This window comes from Garra rufa, chromosome 3, assembly GCF_049309525.1.
Source record: "Garra rufa chromosome 3, GarRuf1.0, whole genome shotgun sequence".
In the NCBI taxonomy this organism is placed as follows: domain Eukaryota; kingdom Metazoa; phylum Chordata; class Actinopteri; order Cypriniformes; family Cyprinidae; genus Garra; species Garra rufa.
In genome coordinates, this window is record NC_133363.1 from 19,059,170 (window position 1) to 19,086,446 (window position 27,277).

The 27,277-nt window shown below is 37.0% G+C and overlaps 1 protein-coding gene across 1 annotated transcript; it reads right to left on the reverse strand.

The window, feature by feature from the left end:
- Window positions 1-1,440: 1,440 nt before the first annotated feature.
- hspa12b (heat shock protein 12B) lies at window positions 1,441-27,047 on the reverse strand. Its single transcript, XM_073835804.1, has 13 exons — window positions 26,768-27,047; window positions 24,971-25,042; window positions 22,285-22,379; window positions 21,187-21,311; window positions 20,890-21,076; window positions 20,574-20,678; window positions 17,562-17,678; window positions 13,886-14,063; window positions 10,009-10,095; window positions 8,825-8,929; window positions 2,520-2,778; window positions 2,327-2,430; window positions 1,441-2,238 (listed from the first exon to the last, which is right to left on the reverse strand). Exons 2-13 carry the CDS (start codon window positions 25,014-25,016, stop codon window positions 1,571-1,573), a joined length of 2,076 nt encoding a protein of 691 aa, XP_073691905.1. The 5' UTR covers window positions 25,017-25,042; window positions 26,768-27,047; the 3' UTR covers window positions 1,441-1,570.
- Window positions 27,048-27,277: the final 230 nt, after the last annotated feature.

Below are 27,277 nucleotides of genomic sequence, written 5' to 3' on the forward strand. Positions count from 1 at the left end.
TAATATGCCAACAGTATTATGTGATTTAAGCTTGTTTCCCTTCCCTTACTGATGTCCAACATACCTAACAGTAATTATACCAACATCTTACCTCCTGGATAGTTAAAAAGCCATCAACATTGCTTATACGATACATATGAAAAACAAAAAGTTCAAATGTCAACTATAAACGTTATAATCACTTTAAGCTTAGACCTGGAATAATTTAAATACGTGAGAGGTAGTGTTGCATAAGCTTTAGCTATTCTGCACCTAAAAAATATTTTAAAAAGCAAACCTAAATGTCTCGAACAGAATGTTTACAAATTGCATTTCATAATGTAACTACCTGTTTTGTACCTATGTAGGAAATCATAAAATTTGAACATTATTTCTGTTAACCATCCTCTTCTAAAGAGTTAGTTCACACAAAAATGAATATTCTGTCTTTAATTACTTACTCTCATGTTGTTCCAAACCTGTAAGACCTTTGTTCGTCTTCAGAACACAAATTAAGATATTTTCGATGAAATCCAAGAGCTCTCAGCTCCATAGACGGCAAGGGTCCTACCATGTTCAAGGCCAAGAAAGATCACAAGGACATCGATAAAGTAGTCCATGTGACATCAGTGGTTCAATCGTAATTTTATGAAGCTACAAGAATAAAGTTATTATTTGAGTTTTTTTGCATACGAAAAATATTTTCATAGCTTCATAAAATTATTGTTGAACCTCTAAAGTCACATGGACTACTTTATCAATGTCCTTACCTTTCTCTGCCTTGAACGTGGTAGGACCCTTGCTGTCTATGGACGGTCAGAAAGTTCTCAGATTTCATCAGAAATATCTTAATTTGTGTTTCAAAGATGAGCGAAGGTCTTACGGGTTTGGAACAACATGACTGAGTAATTAATAACAGAATTTTTTTTCATTTTTCATTGAACTTACCCTTTAATACCATTCTGGCTGATCACTTCCTCTTCTTACCTCCAGGTGGCGCAACCACAATTTAAAACTAGATGTGTTTTGATACAAGTTTTTAAATGATTAGTGTATAGAATAGAGAATATGTTTACAAAAAACGTAAGTGGCTTTATCTGATAATTAAAATACTAGTGTCTGCAAACTTAGAAGGAATACAATGACTATCTACTGTATGTGTGAAGACCACCACAAGGAGTAACTGAACTAAAACTAGTTCCTCTGTGTTAATAGGAAATGCATTTACAGAAAAATGTATGCTTCTTTGATAATTCATGTAAATGCGCTTCCCATTTCAAAGATCTCGTTAAATGTTTTGTCTGTGGTGCATGGTGTAACTGAAACTGTCATTTGTTATAATTTAGAATCTTATCCAAAGCTTGCAGTACACTTAATACAGAGACAGTCCTGATGGCTGGTGCTTTGCACAATTAAAGGGAATCCCAGTAATGCTCCAGTTTATCATTCAGCCTTCCAGTTTTTATATCTGCAATCCTTGGATATCTAGATCTTTAACCTCAACGCTATTATTTAAGCCATTAATTAATGAGATTAGCTGACGCTAAATGTCCTTCACATTCCAGTTCTCTTCAGGAACAGCACAGTAGGCTTAGTTGGACAAGAAGTCAATTGATGCCCGCACCAGTCGGCCGGTTGCCACATCAACAGCTGTGACTTTGATCTCAGTGTCTCCAAACTGCATAGTCGTGCGAATCTCTCTGCGTTCAAATGCTGATCCTTTATCGTTGTCACCAGCGCTAGCTGCCACTGCCCCTGACTCAAGCAGGTCTAGTGTGATGGCACCACATTTTCTCACCCCGGGGTCGGTAATGTAGGTTATGTCATCAGTGTCACTGCAGTAGATGTTGATGATGATCTTCCTTTGTCCTATTCTTGCTGGAGTGTAGCTCCGCCTCACCACTTCTCCCAAGGCCACCGATTGATCAACGCTTACAAAGCGGTCCAGGATGTCAGTGCACCATTCTCGGCCATCTTTGATGAGAAGCTTGTCACGAGGGTGTCGACCTTCCACAAAGCGGTTTAAAACCCCAACACCGTAAGTTAATGGGCAACGGCGTACACGGACAACAGTGGGATCTAGACCAAAGAGGACTGCACCCTTCAGGATAGTTAGACCTACATCATGTGGAATTATGATACGGCAATTCCGGCCTAGTGCATTCTGTGCTGCACGTTGAAGCATGGGCGACTCGGCAAATCCTCCAACCAAGAAGAGAAAACGCACACCCTTTACTTCCTCCTTCTGCATCAGGTTCTCTGTTAGAGTAAAAGAAATCAATAAGACTTTAGAGAATTAGCCACCAATCCGTGGTTTGGTGTTTGTTTGAGAGACAATGTGTCTTACCGATATGTTTAATGATGCTGTTGATGGTCGGCTGGAAAAGCTCATTCATGGCTTCTGCGGACAGCCTCAGCATCCCTTGAGATGACCACTTTATAAAATTCATACTGATAGAGAGATCACACATTGTTGGAGACATACTTACACTTTCAAAGACATAATTTAAGAAATAAAGTTCTCAGTGAGTCAGACGTACTTGCTCTTGCGCAGGGCAGTCTCCACACTCTGCCCCCGGTGACGCTTGTAGAAGTCAATGAAGGAAAAGGGCAGTGAGATGTTTAATGAGTTGGCCCGGCCAGGAGCCGCTGTGCGCTTGCGGGCTTCAAATGCAATGGAAAGGTCCACCCAAGCTGCTGGACGTTTAGCTTTGAAGCTCTCAATGAAGTCAGCTCCAAAGATCTGGCACAACATGGCCTCAAAGGCAAGATCCACACCAACTGCTCCATAAGGACCCCCTGAAAGAGAAACGTGTATGTACCATTTAGGTTAGGGCTACATGCCACTAGATTTGCATGTTCACCTCAGTTTGTTTCAGGTCCTAAACTACAGTGCTTTCGGAAAATTTTCACAGCGCATTTTTTTTTTTTCACATTTTGTTATGTTACAGCCTTATTCCAAAATGGATTTAATTAATTGTTTTCCTTAAAATTCTACAAACAATACCCCATAATGAAAACATGAAAGAAGTTTGGACAAGATTTGGAATTGCACACGCCTGTCTATAGCACACGCCATGTCAGAGCACAACCCAAAACATAAAGTCCGAGAAATTGTCTGTAGACCTTTGAGACAGGATTGTATTGAGGCACAGATCTGGAGAAGGGTACAGAAAAAATTCTGCTGCATTAAAGGTTCCAATGAGCACACTGGCCTCCATCATCTGTAAATGGAAGAAGTTTCTTCCTAAAGTGGACCACCCGCCCAAACTGAGCGATTGGGGGTGAAGGGCCTTAGTCAAGGAGGTGACCAAGAGAAAACTCAAGCATTTCTATGTGGAGAGAGGAGAACCTTTCAGAAGAACAACTACCTCTGCAGCACTCCACCAATCAGTCCTGTATGGTAGAATGGCCAGATGGAAACCACTCCTCAGTAAAAGGCAGATGACAGCCCATCTGGAGTTTGCCAAGAGGCACCTGAAGGATTCTCAGGCCATGAGAAACAAAATTCTCTGGTCTGATAAAACAAAAATTGAACTCTTTGGTTTGAATGCCAAGCGTCATGTCTGGAGGTAACCAGGCACCACTCACCACTTGGCCAATGCCATCCCTACTGTGAAGCATGGTGGTGGCAGCATGCTGTGGAAATGTTTTTTAGTGGTAGGAACTGGAAGACTAGTCAGGATCGAAAGAAAGATGAATGCTTTTTTGGAGACATTTGAAAATGGCTGTGCACAGACGTTTCCCATTAAACCTGATGGAGCTTAAGAGGATCTGCAAAGAAGAATTGGAGAAACTGCCCAAAAATAGGTGTGTCAAGCTTGTAGCATCATACTCAAAAAGACTTGAGGCTGTAATTGGTGCCAAACATGTTTCAACAAGGTATTGAGCAAAGACTGTGAATACTTATGTCTTTTTTTTTTTTTTTTTTGCAAAGATTTCAAACTAATTTCTTTCACATTGTCATTATGGGGTATTGTTTGTAGAATTTTGAGGAAAATAATGAATTTAATGAATTTTGAAATAAGGCTGTAACATAAAATGTGAAGCACCATTAATACTTTCCGGATGAACTGTAAATCCAATGTGATCAATCAGGACAACCTTCACCCTTTAGAGTGAAATAACAGGGTATGGCTAAAGTCAAGACTGACCACTTTTGACTCCATTCCAGCTATGGTAATTATGATTTTGCCTTGATGTCATGGAAAAAAAAACAAGCCTTAAGCCTAAAACTAGCTCTAACCATTAACTATTCCTAAAGTCAAGGTGAAGTAATAGACTGATAAGAATATTTTTTAAACCCCCAACCCCAGAGAGCAAAGTCTAACATTTTCCCTAAACAAGAGGTGATCCTGATACTGGAGGGCCATTTTCATGTAGAGATTAGCTATAACACATCATCTTAAACGTTTCTAGTGATCCTGAAGACCTTGATTAGCTGATCCAGGTGTGTTTATTTAGGGCTGAAGCCAAACCCTGCTACAAGGTGTCCCTACTGAAGCAGGATTGGACAATGCTGCCCTAAACCTGTCTGTGAAGTCAACAAGACTGTAGAGTCCTCACTTGAGGTCTAAGGTCTTAGATGTGCACCCTCGGTATGTCTTTTTGACAGTCCCACGCAAACACATCATGGCAAACACTACCTGACAGTCTGTGTGGCATTGTGTCACTAAATTGTGCACTTGGAGGAAGACAGCTTGAGCTTAAGGTGGCATTTGAGAAATGGCAGTTGATCCAGGAACATGTCCTACTTGGCAAAATCATGTTTTAAATTCAACTTGGTCACTGATGATTCACTTCAGTCATGGATCACTTCACTCTTGTCCTGAAGATCTGTGAGGTCAGAGTCATTCTTACTGATAGGCACACTGTAAAAAGTTTGCTGTAAATTTTACAGTAACTTACTGGCAGCTGGATGCCAGTAAGTTACTGTAAAAATGTTTACAGTATTATTACTGTAAGTGCATTTACAGTACTAAAAGACCTTTACTGTAATTTCATTTACAGTATTTTTACTGTAATTTCATTTACAGCATTTTTACTGTATCTTCAATTACAGTATTTTTACTGTATTTTCAATTACAGTATCAGTACTATAGAGTTTATTTTCATTTATTTTAAACTTTTTTACCTGTAAAAACAATCCAATTGTCGTATAGCACTGTATTTTAAGATTTTTACCACCCCAACCCCATAAAAATCACAATAACTCATAAGCATTAGTTCTGATAATATTCTTTTTATTTGTTGAACATTTTCTTTTTAAAAGTACAAATTACAAATGTTGACCTCTAGGATACAGCAGAAAAAAGGGCATCACCACAGTCCCCTGGAGACTTTGTATCATGGCAAACATACACATACTGAAAAGCAAAAATAAGTAAGTACACTACCAGTCAAAAGTTTTTGAACACTAAGATTTTTTTAAAGAATTCTCTTCTGCACACCAAGCCTGCATTAATTTGATGATCCAAATTACAGCAAAAGCAATACAATTGTGATAAATTATATAAATGAACTGCTATTTGAATATATTTTACAATTTAATTTATTCCTTTGATCAAAGCTAAATTTTCAGCATCATTACTCGTCTTCAGTATCACATGATCCTTCAGAAATCATTCTAGTATGCTGATAAACATATTTTATTTAATTTTTAAATTTTTCAGGATTCTTTGATGAATAGAAAGGTATTATTTAGCAAGGATGACTTAAATTGATTAAAAGTGATGATAAAGACATTCATAATGTTACAAACTATTTCTATTTCAGATAAATGCTGTTTATCTGAACCTTCTATTCATCAAAGAAACCTGAAAAAATCTACTTCACTGTTTTTAGCATTATATTAATCTCAGCAACATCATAATAATAGTTTTTGAGCAGAAAATCAGATAATTAGAATGATTACTGAAGGATCATGTGACTGCAGTAATGATCCTAAAAATTCAGCTTTGAATTAATGACATTTTAAAATATATTCAAAAAGAAAACGGCTCAAAAGTGTACTGTTTTTGCTGTACTTTGGATCAAATAAATGCAGGCTTAGTGAGCAGAAGAGACCTACTTTAAAAACATTTAAAATCTTACTGTTCAAAAGCTTTGTCTGGTAGTGTAAATAAAATAAAATCATACAGTAAAAATGAGTTTGTGTTGTGTTAAATTTTAGTAATTTTGAGTCAAAGTTGACAAGCTCTCTGATGAGAAACGGCAGAATGGGATTCAGGCTGATGCTTGTTGTTTGCACCCTCTTTCCAGAAGTCCATCTGATCTGTGACTGTCAATGCATTTGCTGCCACAAAGATTGACTGTCTGAACAAACCTGCAAGCACAAGAAAAAAAAAAGATTTTTTTAAAGCAGTGTTTATAGAATTTGCCTCAACTGTCGAACTTGATGCTGTATGCATTTTTTTATTTTTATTATATACTACATATGAACGCTGTAGTAAGAAAAAAAACTGAAGAAACTTTTTATTGAAATTTTTTATAAAGTATTTTATGAATGGGCCAGTGAATCACTGATTCAAGGTGTTTAAAAAAGGTAAATTCATTCAGTAATTAAACACTGCTGTGTGCAGAGACGCAAGACATGGCTTTGTTTAAAACCGTTTTTACTAAATGGAGCACAAAGACAATATTTTCTTCATCATTTAAATGACTTAATATTACATTCTTGTTTATCTAATTTTGTTGCCCTGACACTTAGTAAAGTCTGCCACAGACCATGCTAAATGCTAACTAATCTGTTCATATAAACATTCTAAACGTGTGTTTCCTAGAAAGTCTGTGCATATAATAAGCCTACTACGATTAAAAAAATCTCTATTTGTTGCTTTACAGTAACGATAATCTAAATTTGACAGATGGTAAGATTGCTATTATGAATTTAAAGGTTACAGTAAGGTAAAGACACCTGAAGCAGCTGCATTTTGCTGTTTAAATGCTGGTTTAATAGAAATAATTTTAATGCGCATGCAAACTCAATCTTGATGTGACAAGACATGGTAATAAAAAACATTCCCAGGGGGGTGTTCCATAAAACAAGTTTACCAAATAAGCCAGGCTTATTTCAGTTAGTCTGACTTATTGTCACTTGATTTGGCACAAAATAAGTCAGACTAACTGAAATAAGCCTGACTTATTTGGTAAACTTGTTTTATGGAACACCCCCCAGGAAATGAATACCTTACGAAATACAATAAATAACAATATAAATACAATATAACTTGCTTAGGATAAAAGCATCTGAAAAATGCATGAATGTAAATGCAATGTAAAACAAAATGTGTTTTGGGTTACCTGATTCTGCATGTCTGTAAAATGGACAGCTGGCTGTATGATGATTCTGCATCTGATGGTCAGCATCCAGTTAGTGCTTGGAGAAATCTCCTGTAACAGACAGTGTCACAACACCCTTTTAGTGTTACTATAGTTTATGATCAGAAAAGACAACTACTGTACAGTAATAAAATTTACATTTTTAATAAAATAAGCATTTATCATATTTATTAGCAAAACTTGCTATATTAATATATTGCTAGCTCGTTACTCTCTTTAAAAAGTTAACCTGTTCTGCAAGTCAGTGGAGAACAGCAGCCTGTGGCTAATTTGGCTAATTTAGTAACGTTAACATTAACTTAGTTAAATTGATGAAAGGGGAAGCTCACCTGTTGTTTGCACCGCGACGACGGCAATCACCAGAAAAGACTCTAATACACCTCCGATGCAGACGACATGACCACGAGACCACAAACTTGAAAATAAAACACAAAAGATGCAGTTAACCGCGGTGTTCAGTTTTACCTCAGTGTTTCATGTTAGCGCGCTGTTTATGTCACGTCTGTCACTGAAGGGACCGTCTATAAAGTTACATACGACATTCATACACACATTTCTTACTTAAACATCATTTGAAGAGAATTACCTTGCTAGCTATAAAGAGGCAGCGTTTAAAAGATATTATGCTGCTCTGTGACTAACGTTAAGTTTGTCAACTTCGGCTTACTGACATTATTAGCTTACCAGTTCATGTTATCGTCGATACTATGGCAGTCATTCACAGAAGAAGATCCAAAATACACCTCCGCGCTCCGACGTTACAGACGACATCCAGACCAGAAACTTGAAAATAACAAACAAAAGAAGGGCTTGAAAATACAGTTTAAAATCTCCACAGAAACAGTGGTGTTGCTTAACGCACTTTACCTCAGTATTTCACCTCAGTTTGCTGTTAAGCTTGAGTAAGGGCTCGTCAGACGAACTAACTTGCATTAAAGGGCAGCCGAATATACAAACGTGTTTCTCAGTTTAAATAAAGTTTATTTCGACTAATATAGGTCACCTTAATTTACTCACCAGTCCATGTTTTCACCATTATGGCGGCGCCCCGGCCGTCAGTCAGAAAAAAAAAGGCTACCGACATGAAAAACACGATGAATATTGTTAGTTTGCTGTTAACAAGTGAAAACAAATTAAAATTGTTCAGTTTTTCATAAAACAGAAATAATATACTAACCTTTTTGTCGAGTTATTGATGCAACATTTCTCTTTTGTCCTTTTTACCGCCACTTCCTCTCAACAGGAGAAAAAAAATCTCCCTTGCCATTGGTCAATTTTTCGCGGGCAAGTTCACTACTGTAAACGGATTTACAGTAGTGGAGAATTACAGTAGTGATCATATATTTTCCCATAATCCTTTGCAGTTTACAGTAAAATACTGTATATACATTTTACAGTATCTTACTGTAGATATTACAGTAAAATACTGTTCAAATTACAAAAATCGGTTACAGTGCAGGTAGGTGTATGAGTTTGAAGGAGTAAGATTTGGTTCTGTGCTTACCTGATGCTTTGTAAAGCTCCTTCAGAGTGCCCTGTGGCTGCTCAATCTGATGCACAGTCAGATCCACTGTCCCACCACCACAGTCTGCCACAATGTACCGGTCACCTTAAAGAATACCCACAGTTAACCTTAGTCATCTTTTTCCTGCTTAGTAACTGGTACCAGATTTTTGAAACAGGACTTGTTTAAATAACACCCTTGTTCTTCTCTCTCTCTGACCTGCTGCAGCCAGGAAGATCTTTTACCAAACAGCCTTCAGACATTTATGATACAGTCTGAGATAACAGTGGCTTAGCTTGGCTCCCGCCAGCTGACTTTACTCAACTACACAGCAATAGAGGAAAGTGCGTTTCTTGTTTGTTTACAGTGGTGTAATAACTCAGTTTCACGGGAAATGGATTGCTCTTTGTGTGTTGCTACATATGTGTGCACCATTAAGAACTGCAATAGATTATGAGAAAGCAAAGGAGATCTGTATTTTGAGTATTGTGTGAGTTCAATTGTAATAAACTCTCCCTCTCGATTCCCTCTCTCTCCAGGAAACATCTGGAGCTGAAGATCTGATTATTTTGACCCTGCACCTTGTCATTGTGCCAGTCATGCAGAGAGCACTGCACACACACACACACACACACACACACACACACACACACACACACACACACACTGTAGCCATGCGCTTAGACTGTGCAGCCAGTAATAACATACCAATGATTGCTCCATAATGAGTCTCTTACACATATGCAAAGCAATTAGAGTCGTTTAAACAGTATTATATGCACGCACATAAGGAACAAGAAAGTGTAATGGGGAAAATTATATTTTAAGAAAGGAAGATTTCACATGACACAAAGTAGTTCATTACAATACTCTGGAAATTATTACGTTGCAAAATATTGTTATGATTTTTCAGTTTTGCTTGCCTTTTTGAAATCTTAACAGTATTTTGTTTTGCTGGTCTATTTGTGGTTACTTTTATTATGATCAAAGAATCACAAATAAAAAAAGACATTCATGTGTCTTTATTAAAGCATCTTCCTGTTTAATTTGTTACAGTATGGGCACTCTATATGTTCTAGTACAGGCATCAAGAAGTCTGTTTCAAAAATACTATGGCTGAGGACATAACAAAAGTCTATTGTATAAGTTTGATAGTGAGATGTATGTGTGTCTCCATCTCTCACCTGTCTGCATCTCAGACCACAATTCTCCAGTACCACTCTCCACCAAAAAAGTTCGGCTATGCCTGGCTCTGCGGAGCTGCTCTCGGGCTGAAAGACAGATTGGCTTCCTTTAATCTGTGAATCACTCACACATGGGCAGCATTAATCAAAACCTTATCACACTGAGCCAATAAACTCAGAGAGGGGGAGAGAATGCAATACCTTAATCAATAATAAAGCAGCCTGCTAAACAGACCCTGATTTAATGAACCTAAAGCCTTTGTTTATAAAACAGGATTTTTTTAAATGTGAGCACAATTTACTTAAAGTATTGCTCTTATACCTAATAAAACAGGCTTGTTTAATGGCTGTAGTTTTATAGTGGGTGCTTTTAGTGAATAATGACCTGCTAAACTAAGAATGATCTTTGCTTCACTTTTGGGGTTACTAGGGCTATATACTGGATGCTATGTTTCCTGAGGCACTCTTTTTATGGACTGCATTACTTCTAATATTTCCTTTCAGGTACAGTCTGTGAATACTGGAGGACATTCTGCCTTACATTCCCACAGCTTGCACCAAACACAGAGAAGAGAAAACTTAACCACACTTCTGGGACAATCTGGAACTCATTTGAAACAAGACAAAGAGAGAAGGAACAAGTAAAAACAAACCAATTTGAACTTTAATTACTTTAAAACCCATGTGATTTGATACAACGGACACAGATAAATAATGCGTTCATGGACTGTAGAACTGTAAGCTAATAAATTCAGAATATGCAAAACATTTGTAGAAACCAATTACCTCAAAATATACAAGTAAACTAAATCAAAGATTAAGTTAGTAGAACTTTAAATATTTATTTTGTTCTACACAAACATGTTAACTTCAATTTAATCAAATTATTGAATAAACTATGCTAGTTAGAAACAGCACATGTTAGCAAGTGCTAATGTAACTATCAAAGAGACTATCACTATACACATGTATGTACATAGTTAAGCAACATGCAGTATATATGGCCTTGAAAGTCCATCTTCGAACTATCCACAGACTCTACTTTTCACCACAATGGTAAACCCATGTAACCCCAATATAACAGATTATTACAGTTTTTCTTGATTGCTTTGACCTGGTTAAAGAAACTAGGACCCACTCAGTTTTCATCAGACGATACGTCTTGCAAATGTGTTAACCCTTTCCGATTGGATTGACACATTTACCAAGCATCAAATTATTCTGGATCCAATTCTTTGCAAAAAGGCAAATTTGACACAGCCTTTATAGAAAGACAACAAATGGCACTGGCAATAGGCGAATGGCAAATGACGAGCAATGGTGCACTGATTCGAGTTCTGTATTTTGTATTTTGTTGTCCATTGTGTAATGATTGACTGAAAAAGCTCATATTGTTTGCAAGTTGTGTTGCTTGAATGTAAAATTTGCTTTTGTTGCATATTTTAAACGTTTTGGAGCGGTTAGAGACTTTTGCAAACAAAATGTGTCATTTTGACCATAAGTGCCACTGTTTAGGCCTGTGTGTTACAGTTTTTCTTGATTGCTTTGACATGGTTAAAGAAACTAGGATCCACTCAGTTTTCATCATCACTATCTCAGCAGAGCAGAATACACATCTTGCAAATGTGTTAACCCTTTCTCATTGGACTGACACATTTTTCCCAGCCTTTTGCAAAACAGTTAACACGGATGTCATTTAAGCAGTCCAAACTCCATTGTTTTAGCTATGGTAACCAAACAGAAACTATCTATTCCTAACTATTAGAAACTACCTAGATCAGTATGAAATCACTGAAGCACCCGTTTGACACTCCTTATAAAAAAAGGTGCCACATCTGTGTTGTTCTTTGCCAGCATGGATGGAGGAGGTCTAATGCAGATGAGAGTGAGAGTAAGAGGTAGAGGGGTCCGAGGAAGAGGAGGTGTAGTTGGAAGGGCTTCAGATGAAGTTTCAGATGAAATTCGGGCAACTGTTAGTGATCACGTTATCAATCATGGCTTTTCTGTTAGAGAGGCTGGATAAAGAGTCCAACCTGTTCTAAACAGAAACACTGTTGCATCCATTGTCAGAATTTTTTCGACTGGAGAACAAGTAATGTTGCTGTACAGTAGATACAGAAATATCTTCAGTGATATACTTTATGTAACTGTTTCCTCATTCCCATTACATGTATTCTTTATAGAATCCAAAGGCTAACATTCTCTGGTGGTAGAGGGAAATTTTTTTAGTGCTGAGCAGGCCATTGTAAACATGGTTGTGGCAAACAATCAGGGACAAACTGAAATCAGGGAAGCAGTGATTGCTTATACTTTACTGTAATAGGTTTTATTTTTATTTTCATAATTTCTTATACTCCAATAGATTTTACTCTATTTTGGTTTACATTTATTCTCTGTAATATTTACAGTATTTCAGTTTTTAGACACAGTTTGAAAAAAAATAATGTCATGGAATCAAGAAAAAAATGCATCAAAGCATTTCTTATTCTGAATCCAATTCTTTGCAAAAAGGCAAATTTGACACAGCCTATATATAAAGACAACAAATGGCACTGGCAATAGGCTACAATGACAAGCAATGGTTCACTGATTTGCACTGAGTTCTGTATTTTGTATTTTGTTGTCCAGTGTGTAATGATTGACTGAAAGAGCTCACTTGTTTGCAAGTTGTGTTGTTTGAAGGTAAAATTTGCTTTTGTTGCATATTTTAAATGTTTTGACGCGGTTAGAGCCTTTTGCAAACAAAATGTGTCATTTTGACCATGAGTGCCACTATTTAGGCCTGTGTGTTAACTGTTTTGAAAATGTGGAGTTTGAGTTGACAGCTGCATCAAAGCAATCAAGAAAAACTGTAACTGTTTTGAAAATGTGGATTTTGAGTTGACGGCTGCATCAAAGCAATCAAGAAAAACTGTAAACACTAATACATCTCCCCTATACTAATCTTGTGCAAAATGAAAATAAAAACTAAATATGTGTGAACTTCCAGTAATATTTGAGTGAAACAAACTCCAAGAAAGTTTTCAGATTCATATAAATTAGAAAAAATCGGAAGCCAGTTAAGTGTAAAGAAAAGAACACAAAAGAAAAATCCTTTGGGAGATAAAGGTGTTGAAGCTGAAGTGATTTCCTGTCCCAGTAAACACTGTCCAATTGTAAAACATGTTTTGGAAGACTACATTTTGGAACATGTATATGCTCACATACTTAAGCAAGCAAGCAAAAATGCAAGAAAGAATGAAAGAACAAAAGAAATCATCCATGGAAACTAGTGTAAGCAGTCAAGAGGGTGAGCTCATGGTCCGCAGCACCTTGTTCCAATTATGATGTGAGATGTGTGTGTATGAGTGTAAGTATATTTTGTTTGAGTGTAAAAGCAGGAATGAATAATAGTGTCTACAGTACTTTATTTTTGTTGTATATAAATGTGAAAAGAGTGTTTGTAAAAGAATACCACTTTATCTTTTGTCAAGCCCTATAAGAAAAACAGTGTCAATCCTTCAAAGAGGTTTTTTCAGCTCTGTGACCTCGGGGGACACTCTAACCTTCCAGAAAATGTCATCTCTCTCTCCTTCTGCCTTAACCCAAAACACATGCTCTTATGGTTACTAAGATCCACTTGGTTCTGAATCATTCTGACCCTAATCTAACCAACCTCCATGCATAAACCCGCACATAAAAACAAAAACAGTACTCTGTTTTCAAATGAAGAAAAACGATCCTGTATTCCCCATGCTTTAAGCATGGTTCCCATTTAACGTTTATAGAGAAACGTTATACACTCAAAGTAAGATTTGGACTCCTTCCCAGGATCAATCGAAGAGCTAGTGATATTATATAATGCTAATCAGTTGAGGGAAAAAAATCCTCTTCTTACCTTGCCTAAAACTGGAATCGAAAGGGCGGGATCCATCCATATCTAAACCATTGGTTACTGGTCGTTGACTGAGGTCAATGACCTGGTGAAGACGAAGCTTCCTGCAGTAGATGGATGCAGCCTCAGGTTCGAGAGCTATGAGAAGCTGCTCAGGAGAATCTGGAGTCACCAAACCTGCCTATAATAAAAAAAAAACATGAGCATTAATTGTTCCCAAGGGTGTGTTTAGTTCCTGAATGTATCAGCATTTGAATGAATCAGTGAAGTGAAAGATTTGATGATATAGTTTATTTTTTTGTTGCTGAATGAATCAGTATTTTAAATGAATTGGGTAATTGGAATTGAGTAAATAATTCACTGACTCAATAAGACAGTAATTTGTTTTGTTCTAAAACTAACTATGTTTTAAACAAATTGGCTGAGAGAGTAATTCAATGACTTACTCATCTAAACAGTTGCATGCTTCTTTTCCAAATGAATCAGTGTTTTGAAACAAATCAGGTAATTTAATGATTCAGTGAGTCACTCATAAAGACACTTGTCTACGCTTGGAGAAACATTTCATTCACAATGCACATTTCATGTTACTAAAGCAGATATTCTGCATCATAGCAACCACAGCATCTTAACAAAAAAAAAAAAAAACCCTGCTGCGCTCTCAAGGCCCATAGCAGGGCATTTTCAGCAGAGCACCTGGTGTTTTCAGCTGGCTAAAAACATTTTGGTGGTCAAAAGTTTACATCCCCCTGTTAATTATTTTACCAAAATAAGAGTGATCATACAAAATGCATGTTATTGTTTAATTAATACTGGCCTGTATAAGATATTTCACATAAAAGATGTTTATGTATAGTCCACAAGAGAAAATAATTGTTTAATTTTATAAAAATGAACCTGTTCAAAAGTTTACACCCCCTTGATTCTTAATACTGTGTTCTTACCTGAATGATCCACAGCTGTTTTTTTTTTTGTTTTGTTTTTTTGCTTAGTGATAGTTGTTCATGACTTCCTTGTTTGTCCTGAACAGTTAAACTGCCTGCTGTTCTTCAGAAAAAAACTTTCAGGTCCCCCAAATTCTTTGGTTTTCCAGCATATTTGTGTATTTGAACCCTTTCCAACAATGACTATAATTTTGAGATCCATCTTTTCACACTGAGAACAACTGAGGGACTCATATGTAACTATTACAGAAGGTCCAAACGCTCACTAATGCTCCAGAAGAAAAAAACATGCCTTAAAGGGATAGTTCACCCAAAAATGAAAATTTGATGTTTATCTGCTTACCCCCAATGCATCCAAGATGTAAGTGACTTTGTTTCCTCAGAAAAACACAAACGAAGATTTTTAACGAAAACCGGTGCAGTCTGCCAGCCTTATCATGGACGTGGATGGGCACCAAACCTTTAAAAGTAAACAAAAACCTGCACAGACAAATCCAAATTACACCCTGCGGCTCGTGACGATACATTGATGTCTTAAGACACGAAACGATCGGTTTTTGCGAGAAACTGAACAGTATTTATATCATGTTTTACCTTTGATACACAGCCACGTCCATCTGTCATGAGCACGAGTTTGGCATCAGTCACGTCACATGTGCTCTAGCGTAGAATACGCAAACGTCGTAAGGGGAAATCAGTGAAAAGTCCCGGATGAGTTTGCGCAAGCAAACATAATCTTTTAGCTTTAAATCGGTTTAAACAATCAGGATACGCGCAAGTAATTACCATTTTGAATAGCCGCTATACCCACAATCTCTGTGCACTGTGTAAACAATGAGTGTCGTATACACGCGACAGATTGCTTCCGGCGTTTGCGTATTCTACGACAGAGCGCGTGCACATGTGACGTGATTGATGACAAACTCGTGTTCAGGACAGATGGACGTGGCTGTGTATCAAAGGTAAAAAATGATATAAATACTGTTCAGTTTCTCACAAAAACCGATCATTTCGTGTCTTAGGACATCAATGTATCGTCACGAGCCGCAGGGTGTAATTTGGATTTGTCTGTGCATGTTTTTGTTTACTTTTAAAGGTTTGGTGCCCATCCACGTCCATGATAAGGCTGGCAGACTGCACCGGTTTTCATTAAAAATCTTCATTTGTGTTTTTCTGAGGAAACAAAGTCACCTACATCTTGGATGCCCTGGGGGTAAGCAGATAATCATCAAATTTTCATTTTTGGGTGAACTATCCCTTTAAGAGCTGAATTTGACATTTTTTGTCTTTTTTTAAACTATTTTGTCTTCTGGGAACTTTCTTCTGTAGCCTTTTAAGTGTAGTACTAAAAAAAAAAAAAAAAAGATATTTAGGCGAAATAAGAAAAATGTACACATCTCCATTCTGTTCAAAAGTTTTCACCCCCAGCTCTTACTCGATACGTTGGAGCATCAGTGAGCATTTGAACCTTCTGTAGCTAATAGCTGCATATGAGTCCCTCAGTTGTCCTCAGTGTGAAAAGATGGATCTCAAAATTATACAGTCATTAAGGATGTTTCTGAAGAACAGCAGGCAGTTTAACTGTTCAGGACAAACAAGAGACTCATGAACAACTAACACTAAACAAACAAACAAAAAAACACAGCTGTGGATCATTCAGGTAAGAACACAGTATTAAGAATCAAGGGGGTGTAAACTTTTGAATGGGGTCATTTATTATTTTTTCTTGTGGACTGTATGTAAACATATTTTATGTGAAATATCTTATTCAGGTCAGTACTAAATAAACAATGCATTTTATACGATCCCTCTTATTTTGGTAAAATAATTAACATTTTGCAGATTCAAAAAACATGTAAGCAATGAGCACAACTGGTAGCAAGTTAACCACAGTAACAGAAGAAAGGGTGTCCACATATTGTGAAAGTATCAGTTAACTGCCCCAATGGGTCATGGAGTTATGATGGGAGATGGTGGGCTGCCTCATTCCCCCTCTCTTGCTTGGCTTGGACAGGCGTGGTTTCCTGTGTTTGTGTGCCGGTCTTTTGCATTGTATAACCTCTGTGACACTGCAGAGAGGAAATTAACCTGCCATACCTCTAGTAAGTTATATAGAAATAAAGATCTGACGCTACTACAAATACTGTTCTGACATAAGGCTGTTTAGTATGTAGAGCTGTTGGCTGGTTTGAGTATAAATGCAGGGAGATTTCAGTGGTCTTAGAGTCTGAGCAGCTGGTAGTGATTGACTCAACAGTATTTATTCTTTAATGGCAATTTCTGCACTGTTGATTGTTGTATGGCCTGAGATACATATTGTGCTAAAAATAATCCTTGTGATTGATTTTCTAGTGTTTCACTCATAGGAAAATTTACAACTTTCACAAGGGCAAGCACACACACATATATAATGGATATCAGGTTATAGTCCCCTCTTGACACACTATACCTCATACACTCATACAAAAGTCTTTCAACATTCCTATTTACTGCATGTGTGCAGTGACTTTTGCATTCTTTTTCATATGCGCACATTTCCTGAACTTCACTGGGGGGCTGGAGGACATTATGTTCAATTTGGGAGTATGCATTTGTGCATGTATGCATGAGAGAAGAAAGAGAAAAAAGGAGAAAGAAAACTAGGGAAAAATAGGGAAAAAAGAGAAACAGTAACAGAAAGTGTTTGTATTTAAATGTGTAATTTTCATTTTCTCAGATTAGTTATTCTGCATTACCAAATATGCAGCTTCTCGCATGAACTGCTTGGCTGGTTGCCGCCACACCGCAGGAACAGTGATGACCCATCGTACTTCATTACCTTCCAGCACAGAGGAAGACTGGTCCTTCACCTCCTGAAAAACACACTCACAAACATTACTACTTTTCCTACTCTTATCTACACCACATTCCACAGATAACATTTTCATACGTCTATTAGGTATTGATTTCCCTTATTTCCGTTTCACTCTAAAAAGTGCTGTGATGTGTCAAACTCATGACCCACAAGCATGGCCGGAGGTTTGGGAGAAATCTCCATGTTAATGTTTTCCCACAAGCCTTCAGGGGCTCCACGAAGAAGGAGGAAGAAGGTTTGGGTCTAGCCAAGACTGACTACATACAAATTGGCCCAGAACCCCCACCTCTCCCAACCCCCCACTCTTCACAGAGACTGGATATGTTCTTGTTTGAGTGAAAGAAAAGTGCATCCTGAAAGATTTGGACCAAAGCCATGTACAGCACACCACTGCTCTACATTATACTAGTGGTTCATGTTCAGTCTGGCCCTGGAGGGAGAAGTTGCACAACTAAAATAGGAAACAAATGGCTAAATAAATAAAAGAATAACCAAAACAGTAACAACACTTTAAAAAAAGTTTCACAAATGTTCATACAATTCTTGAGTAAGTCAATAACAAGTACAAAGATATTTAATATATAATTTGTATGTAAATACTGTATATAACAAAACATTAAAGTAAATCAGTTTGGATTGCTGTCCATGGTTAAGGATTCAGTTTAAATTACTTAAAAATAAGTAAAAAATAAAGTAAAAATAAGAAATACAAGTAAAGTTGTGGTGGTTCAGCAACAGTTTACCCTACAATCTTACAAAAAATAGTGCCTTTCGGTGTGCAACTGCCTGTCACCGGGGTAGTACCTTCATAAGGCATTAATATATACCGTTTAGATGCTAATAAGAATCCTCTAGTGTACTGATATGACTCCTTTAGGGGTTGTACATATTCTCCTGAACTTTTGTTGAGAACTTGTACTTCTTCTACTGTCTTTGTACTACTCTGCCTCCCCTTATGAAACAAAAATATATGGACATATGTTTATACTTCAATATATCCATTGACCGTGTATGGCTATATATTAATTCATTGTTAAAGGAGAGTAAATGTTAAAATTAAATTTTATTTTGTGTGTTTTTGCTCAATATTAATATAGGGGGTGTTCTGTTAGTGCTTAAATGGGTCATTGAATGCCCCCAGTTGATATAATTCTTTAGGGCCTTAATGAAAAGTCTATAACAAACTAAATTTCTCAGTGGTAGTGTAAAACAACACCATTTTTACCTTGTCAAAAAAGCTCTGTTCACAGCGAGCCCTTTAAATGCTCATGAGCTCTGCTCACCCCACCCTTTCTTCTGTGGGGTGATGAGCAGTCAAAGCCAATAGTAGGCAAGCCAAAAAGACTTTAGCCAAAAAAAACAAAATGGCTAATGCTAACGCTTCCAGTTTGTGAAAGGAGACCAGTGTCACGTTGCAGGCAGGAACACACGAACAACGACGTAAATAAAAGACGTATATTTAATAAATCCAACGGAATACAGGCAGACACAGGAACACCAGGGGAAAACATCCATATAACATTAAAGACCGACAAGAATACAGGGGAAAACACACACCTTAAATAGACAGACTGATTACAACATCCAGGTGACAACAATGAGGGAGAAACCAAAATACTCAGAACTGCGGGGGAAAATGGGAGAAACCAACATGAAAGTCCGGGGGTGTGACAACCAGAGGTCATTTTTTTAATAGGTGTCAATGGAGGAGAGGCTACACTAAGCTGAATACCCTGTTGAAAAACCTCATATGCTGGTTAGGTAGGTTTTGAAGCATGGATGTTGGTTTAAGCTGGTCATGTGCTGGTCCTAAACTGGTCCTGACCAGCTTATGGACCAGCAAAGGACCAGCTCAAACCAGCATCCATGCTTCAAAACCTACCTAACCAGCATATGCTGGATTTTTCAACAGGGTAAACAGCTTTTCAGAGGAAACACCTTTTTATATAATGAATCGACAGCCTATCGGCTAATTTTCAACACTTTTGGGTTGAACTGTTTTTAATATTTAAGTTACGGCAAATCCTATTCATTCCTATGGTATCCTCTCATCTCCTAATAGTAAGACAATCTCTGGAGCAGGTCTCCCAGACTGTAAACTTTAGCAGCATTTAGCCGCGGAACTTGCTAACTAGCACATTATTAGGAAAGACGATTTGTCTTTGACGATTTTTAAAGATTCATAAAAAAACCTTATACTCAGTATTTCTGTAGGTGAAGCTAAATCATGAATGATTCGCATGAACATAGATGCATTCCCTTCAAAAACAAAAGTAACCCATTGCATCTTCAGCGGCTCAGATGTTGGGAGTAAATGAGGACTGCTATGTTCATTATTACATTCAACAGCAGAACACCTCAATCGCTAAGGAGACATTCTTGTCTACCCCTGCTCTGGCGTCGAAAAAACAGCTAAAACAGCACTGTCTGTCAACAATCGTGGGAGTGGCCTTGGTTTGTGTAATGGCACACAGCCAGGAATCTGAGAATGACTTGATCTGAGAAAGGGGATATAATTTATAGGGATTAAAAAAAGCACTAGGTTGATTTTTATAATTATAGGGTGGTTGTGTATACACACTGCCAACACACATTTATGTTCAAACAACATGTAAAAGTGAATTTTGCATCTGATTACCCCTTTAATGTTCTATTATTTTGTAATTTAAAAGGGTTTCTGGTATGTCTGAGTGTTTGGGGTTACCATAATGCTGAATAGTAGAGCCTGTGATTAGGTTGACAATTGGCTGAACACCAATAAAACTATAATTTATTTAAAAAAGTAATGGTTGTGCACTTTTCAACACAGTGATGGTCTCTTTGCTAAATATTTTAATACATGCAGGTGTGCTTGACTTGTGCTATTGTTAACTAGCTAATATGAAATGCTTACCTTTAAAGCATGCTCTCTGAAGAACCTCAAGGCGTGAGCAAACACTTCAATAGCCCGAACTCTTCTTCCACTAACAGACTCCAGCTCGGTCTCCATAGTGAGATCCTATAAAGTAAGAGAGTCTGCTGCAGAAATTCTCATGAAGATGTGACATAATACACTTCCCTTATGCTCTGCTTCAGACAGACAGTAGATGTATTTTTTGACAGTGTTGTGATTCCTCATGACCCATGCATGAGCAAGCTGAGCAGCTACTCTTCCTGAACAAAGATTTACATTAGAAACTTAGTCAAGATGCAATAGATGCTCTGCTTACACAAGTGCTGTGGATTTTCATTTTGAATTTGTCAAAGTAAAGCCAATGCCTGGCCTCCTCAGGGTCAAGGTCATGATAGCTGTCTCGAGCTGCAAAGCCAAAACTGTGGAACCGGAGATCAGGGGTCAGCAGCAGACAGGTTGGACTCTTCTGATTGGCTACACCAGGATCGCCACCCTCCCACCGTCTGTTAAAACAACAACAACAACAAAAAGAAACAAGGAGAAATGTAGGGTAAATGAGGGAGTTATAATAACTTCAGGTTAGACCATGTTTTTGTGCTGATGTCATAAATACCTCATCATGTGAATGGTCTCAGGATCTTCTGTAAAACTGAATGCATAGCCACTGGAGGTGGTGCCAAAATCTATAGCAACAACCACAGAAAATGGACGAGCCACTCGCGGTCTAACCTCTGTCCGCTACAGAGAAAAAGGGGAAAAAACAAGGTAGACAGAAAGAAAATAAATCTATTGCCTTATCACTTTTTCAAAGGGGTGGCTTTACAAAATGTTCTCCCTGGTACGGAGAGTACCTGACCCCACCTTCTCCTTCTCTTCTCTTATCTCTAGATCATTTCCCTGGCCTGAGTGTTATTGACCAAACACCTCAGGGGAGTATATGTGTAATTTAAAAAAAAAGAGCTGATTTGTTTGTATGCGTTTGTGTTTAAAAATGCAAGATGCAGGACAGTGTAATGAAAAAAAATGCAAGCACAAGAATGAAACAGTGAATATTCAAATAGAAAAACAATGTAAAAGGAGGGAACTAAATTGCAAAAGGGCTTTCTGTGTGAATAGCTCCTAAGGGGTCGTTCACACAAATGCGTTTGTGCATCGGCACTGGAATGTAAAAAAAAAAAAAAGACAAGACACTCTAGAGACACGTTTTTTAAAAGCTGAACTTTTTTAACTTGACAGCCATGCCTTAGAATGGCTTGTCATGCGTGAGATGCTGCAAAGATGTGAAACATGAGTGTTGCAGCACAGTGGAATACAAAAACATGTTCAATGTGAAAGGCCACTGGGACAGTCCTGGTTTGAGAAACCTGTTTGAAATTATTTCTACAATTCCCTTTTGTGATGCACAGGAATGATACGCTTTACCTTTAAGTGATACAGGAGTAAGCCAGCATTCTAACAAAACATTTTTGTGCTGCCTCAGATTGCAGTGCAATTCGACTGCAGGATTAGCTAATGATAGTGCTGCTTTAAACCAACTGACTGAGTGCTAAGTAAAGAAGCATAATTGCAGATTTCTGGTGGTACCACATCCTCTTTCAACATTACTGTATCTTAAAGCATCTGATTTTGGCATTTAATCCAGTTCTGAGGACAACATTTATCATTAAAAGCACTACAGACGGTGCATGGTGTGTGTCTGATGGGATCTTACTGGAGAGGGAGATGGAGTAAGAGGAGTGATACTGCACTCATTTCTGGAAGGAGATGGAGAACCAGATGGAGATGTAGAGGCTGATCTATCTTCACCTGAAGAAGACAAGATGAAAGAGAAGCAATAATAGATGAAGGAAGAAATCTTGATTACTCATACTTGCATATGCTTGCATATGCTGATTGACCTAATACCTTTATAAATGAGATGGAAATACATCTAGTTTACTTTTCAGAAGTATTTAAAGTCACGATGAAACAAGTAGAAGTGGCTTATCGAAAAGGTTCAAAAGAACTTGGTTCTATCCATTGAATATTAATTAGATTTTGAAATATGGGCATTGCATTTAACAATAAAGGCAGATCTGAATGCCAGCTTGAAGTCAGTTGTCAGTCACTACCAGTCAAAAGTTTGACAGAAAGAATTTTAAGAAACAGTAAGAATTTTAAGTCTCTTCTGTTTACCAATTCTGCATTTCTTTGATCCAAAGTACAGCAAAAACAGTAAAATTCTGAAATATTTTTTTACCAAATTAAAATAACTGTTTTCTATTTTAATATATTTTAAAATGTAATTTATTCCTGTGATCATTACTCCAGTCATGTGATCCTTCAGAAATCATTCTAATAGTCTGATTTACTGCTCAAAAAACATTTATTATTAGGTTGAAAACAGCATGAGTAGATTTTTTTAGGTTTCTTTGATGAATAGAAAGATCAGAAGAACAGCATTTATACTAAATAGAAATCTTTTGAAAAATTATAAATGTCTTTATCATCTTTTGTTTGATTTAAAGAATCCTTGCTAAATAAAGCTATTAATTTCTATAATTTCTCCAGGAATAAATTATATTTTAAAATATTTGACAATATGACTTTTACTGTATTTGGATCAAATAAATCCAGGCTTGGTGAGCAGAAGAGCATAGTGGTAGTGTATGTCACTGGAAGATTTATGAGAGAGTTATGACATTTTGATTAAAAATGACAAAGTCAAAAAAAAATAAACAAAACAATCAATGACATGCATTTAGAAAATAGTTGATGATACATTGAAAATACAATTAATTTTAAGTTCATGCTATTTAAAACAGAAGTTAAAAAGAGAATTCTGTGTTCTTAACAACATCATGACACAACATGTCATGATGTGTCCTACTCAGCATTGAACACTTTGATTTTGGGGGTCTCATATCTGTGCCAAAACTGACAAGGAAATTCAGGAACAGAATTCTGAATATTCTGTAATTCCTAACATGGTCCAATTTATGTATATTTTCCAGAACAAAATGAATTCCATGGCCAATACTTTAGTGACCCCTTATCAAGGTCGCTTTAATATGCCTGCAAATGAGCACACCCTCAAACATGGGTGGAATTTACTCAAGGGTATGACAGGAATGTTATCGACGTGTACAGATATTCTCAAGAGTGCAGAGCGTAGATAAGAGAGGGTCGCACCCCTGTCCAGTATTGTTGATGGAAAAGACAGGAATTACAGCAAAATTCCTGTGGAAATACATGTGGATGACCACAGGTTTCTACTCAGCTGCATGTTCTACATGTCTTCTGTATATAAATTCTGGCTATATACTGTGGAAGAACTTATACGGGCCATTCTACAGAATTGGTTCAAAGTCAGAGTTGGAAACATCTTTTCCCACAATCTTGTTATGTATGCAAATTGTATAATATCCAAGCCATTCACCCATTTTGCATTTTTGGCACATTTTGGAATATTTGTCCTCTCCCTTAAATAAGAAGTGTCACATTGACCAATTAGAATTTGTTTACATCTTCTTTGTAAATATATATATATATTTTCTACTTTATTTTAAAAGTTTTCAGCGGTAAATCAATAACAATGACCATTTTAACAATATTTCAAGTGTGATTTATGATATTTGTTGTATTTTGTATCCAATTTTACTTTGTAAAAGGCAAAAAGTTGATCATACTGATTTCAAACTAAAGGATTCTTTAGTTTGAACATACATTGAACCAAACACTATTATAACATATTAGCTGATAATTCAATATTTTTTTTTGACAAAACATCCCATGTTTCTGTCGTGACAGCACGTTTTTGGTAGTGACCACATCACATTACAGAATTTTAACCCACATATTAAAACACTATATTAAAACACCTTTTGTCACTACTAAAACTATGAAGTTGAAACTGTTTCTGTAGTGAAAATTTTATGTGATAACTCCCAAAAAATCCCAAAGTCACTACCTTAACTTCACCAAATGTTTCAGTCGTGACTGTTTCAGTAGAGACAATTTTAGATACGCATATAAACTAAATGTTGTACACATATAAAAACTAAATCAAAAATCAAAAATATATTTTTAAAAACAATAATGGAATAAAATGCTAAAATTATTTTAATATCATTTTCATAAGTTTAAATTTTAGAAAGGGCTTAGGGTTTGGGACAGCCACTTTCCAGCAGAGTTTGGCTCTAACCTTAATCAAACACACCTAAGCATGCTAGTCAATGTCTTACGGATCATTAGAAAATCACAGGTAGGTGAGTTTGATCAGGGTTGGAGCTCACAGCCAGATTTGAGGATCCCTGGCCTACGGTATAACCTTAGGTGCCATAGGATACTCCATAGATGTGATTTTCTCAAATCTTATTTCAAGTATCAAATGCTAAAGTTGTTCAGTAAAATGTTACCTGGCACTTGTAGACTATTGGTACTGAGCTGCAGGACGTCTGCCATTGTAGAGGTCACAGGGCTTCTTCAGCCTAGGAGTGAAAAAATAAGATTTTTTTATTTTATTAAAATCCTTTAAAATTTAAAAATTTTAAAGGATTTTTATGATGTCAAATAGTACAAAATGAAGAGAACTTTACATTTTAAGACATTTTGTCATTGGTTTTCATACAGAACAGGCATAATACACTTTTACTACACAATTTTGAATTTAAATTTGTTTTATTTTTATTTTGTTTCTCTTCCTCAAGCATCATATAAGGTCATCCTAGCTGCAACAACAAAATCATGACATGATGCTGGTGGGTGTGTATTAGTCATGCTGTCTCACTAGATTTTAAGTTTCCCAAAGCTCTTGTTGGGCTGTTTTCCAGACCAAATGATCTGAAACTGGAGAGAAACACAATAAACACTAAACTGTGTTCAATGTGATTAAACTTGTCTGATATCACACAAGGACTTCATTTCTGTGTTAAGTTACAAAATATTGGATTTGCAGTTATTTCCTTGATGAACGCAGAAGGGAAAATGTGGTGCTTTCTGAAATTTAACCTCATGTCCCCCTACCCCCCAAAGTGTTCCATTCCCTTCTATTTTCCCCATCTCTCTTGCCATAATCTTTTCTTTGGACTCTTTCCCAATTTCTTTTTCTTCCTCTGTTAATTTCAAACTCTCTCAGTGTATAGATGTAGGTTATGAGGGAAGCAGCATTCCCTTGACAGTGTGTGTGTGTGTGTGTGTGTGTGTGTGTGTGTGTGTGTGTATGAGAGAGAGAGAGAGAGAGAGAGAGAGAGAGAGAGAGAGAGAGAGAGTTTATGTATGTGTGGTGTATACATGTTGCTCAGAAGAGAAAAATGGTTTTGCAAAAGGAGAAAAGGTGGAGAGGGAGAGGTAAGGGGCCTCCCACAATGCTTGTTTAGTAAATGGATCTGACTGAAATATACTCTCCAGATGCTCATATCTGCACTGTTCTTGCAGTGCAACAAAGAACATGGTACCACATTTTCAGCATTTCAGCAATTTACTTTCTTTTACAAAGAATATATATTGACTATGGCAGAAGAGTAAGAAATACATTTGCAAATGTAAAAAGTAAAAACTTTAAAATGATACAAGCCCATTGAACTTGATTGATTTCAGATGAAATGCATTATCACTGCCTCTCCATATGGTTTCAGACACACTTCATATAGATTACAAATGACATCAAAGAGGCTTTTTGGCACTGAGTCTGAGTCGTTTGACCAAAGAAACACAATATATACAATCCATATTCCCAGTCACTATAAAATGCTGTCTAGTCAGGGTTATTATTGTTAACTAAAACTAAAAACATAACATTTTTGTTTAGTTTAAGTACTAAAACTATAAAAAGATATTAAAAAGATAACACAAACTTAAAGAGTTTTCTAGGAAAATCTTCCAATTAATTTCCACCCAAGAGCTACTTGTGACAGCGACACAGTAATATGTGCAGAAGCTAAGGTCAAGTATGATGAAGTACTGACCCCTTTATTGCTACATAGTCATTTTAAAGGATGTGCAAAGACATATTTTAATGTCTCTCAGGTAAATTCCCAGTAAAATCCCATTTGTCATTTTATGTCATACTAAAACATCCTTAAGTCACCTCTCTGGAAAGCCCCCCATCAATCGCACTCCTGTCAGTCATTACAGCATAGAAGACAAAGCAATCCACCTGATGCTGGTCTGATTAAACATTTCACTCTGTTTTAGCAACTCAAATTTGTACTTACTCTTTTGTTTAGGATCTTCTAGTGTACGTTGACTGGGGTTTTGTCCCCAAAGTCTAAAATCCCCAAAGAAATTAGAAGTTTCAGTAGCAAAGTCTGTGCAATAATGCTTTTAATAAACAGTTTCAGCCAAATGTCTGAAAGAAGAAAAGCACTGAAGGTTTGATCCGAAGTAGTTGCACAGATCCAAAGAATATTCCTGTGACTTTCTCTGTTTCTGTATCCCAGCAGTCAATCCCACATCTGCTGTGGAATGTCAGGGAGGAATGGTTGGGAGAGCCGCACGCACACACATGTACAGGGACTGGATATGAAGGTTGTTGTAGTGCAGGGGGAAAGGGAGGGGGATCTGACTTCATACTGACACAGATTCAATCACTGTGTATCGGTGTGTGTTTGTTGGACTGAGAGAGAGAGAGAGGGTGGGGAGTATTTGGAGTGGCAGCGTGCACTGATTAAGTCATCTGACCCCCCTTCTTCTGTTCCCCCTCTTTTCCTCCTGCCCACCCCCTG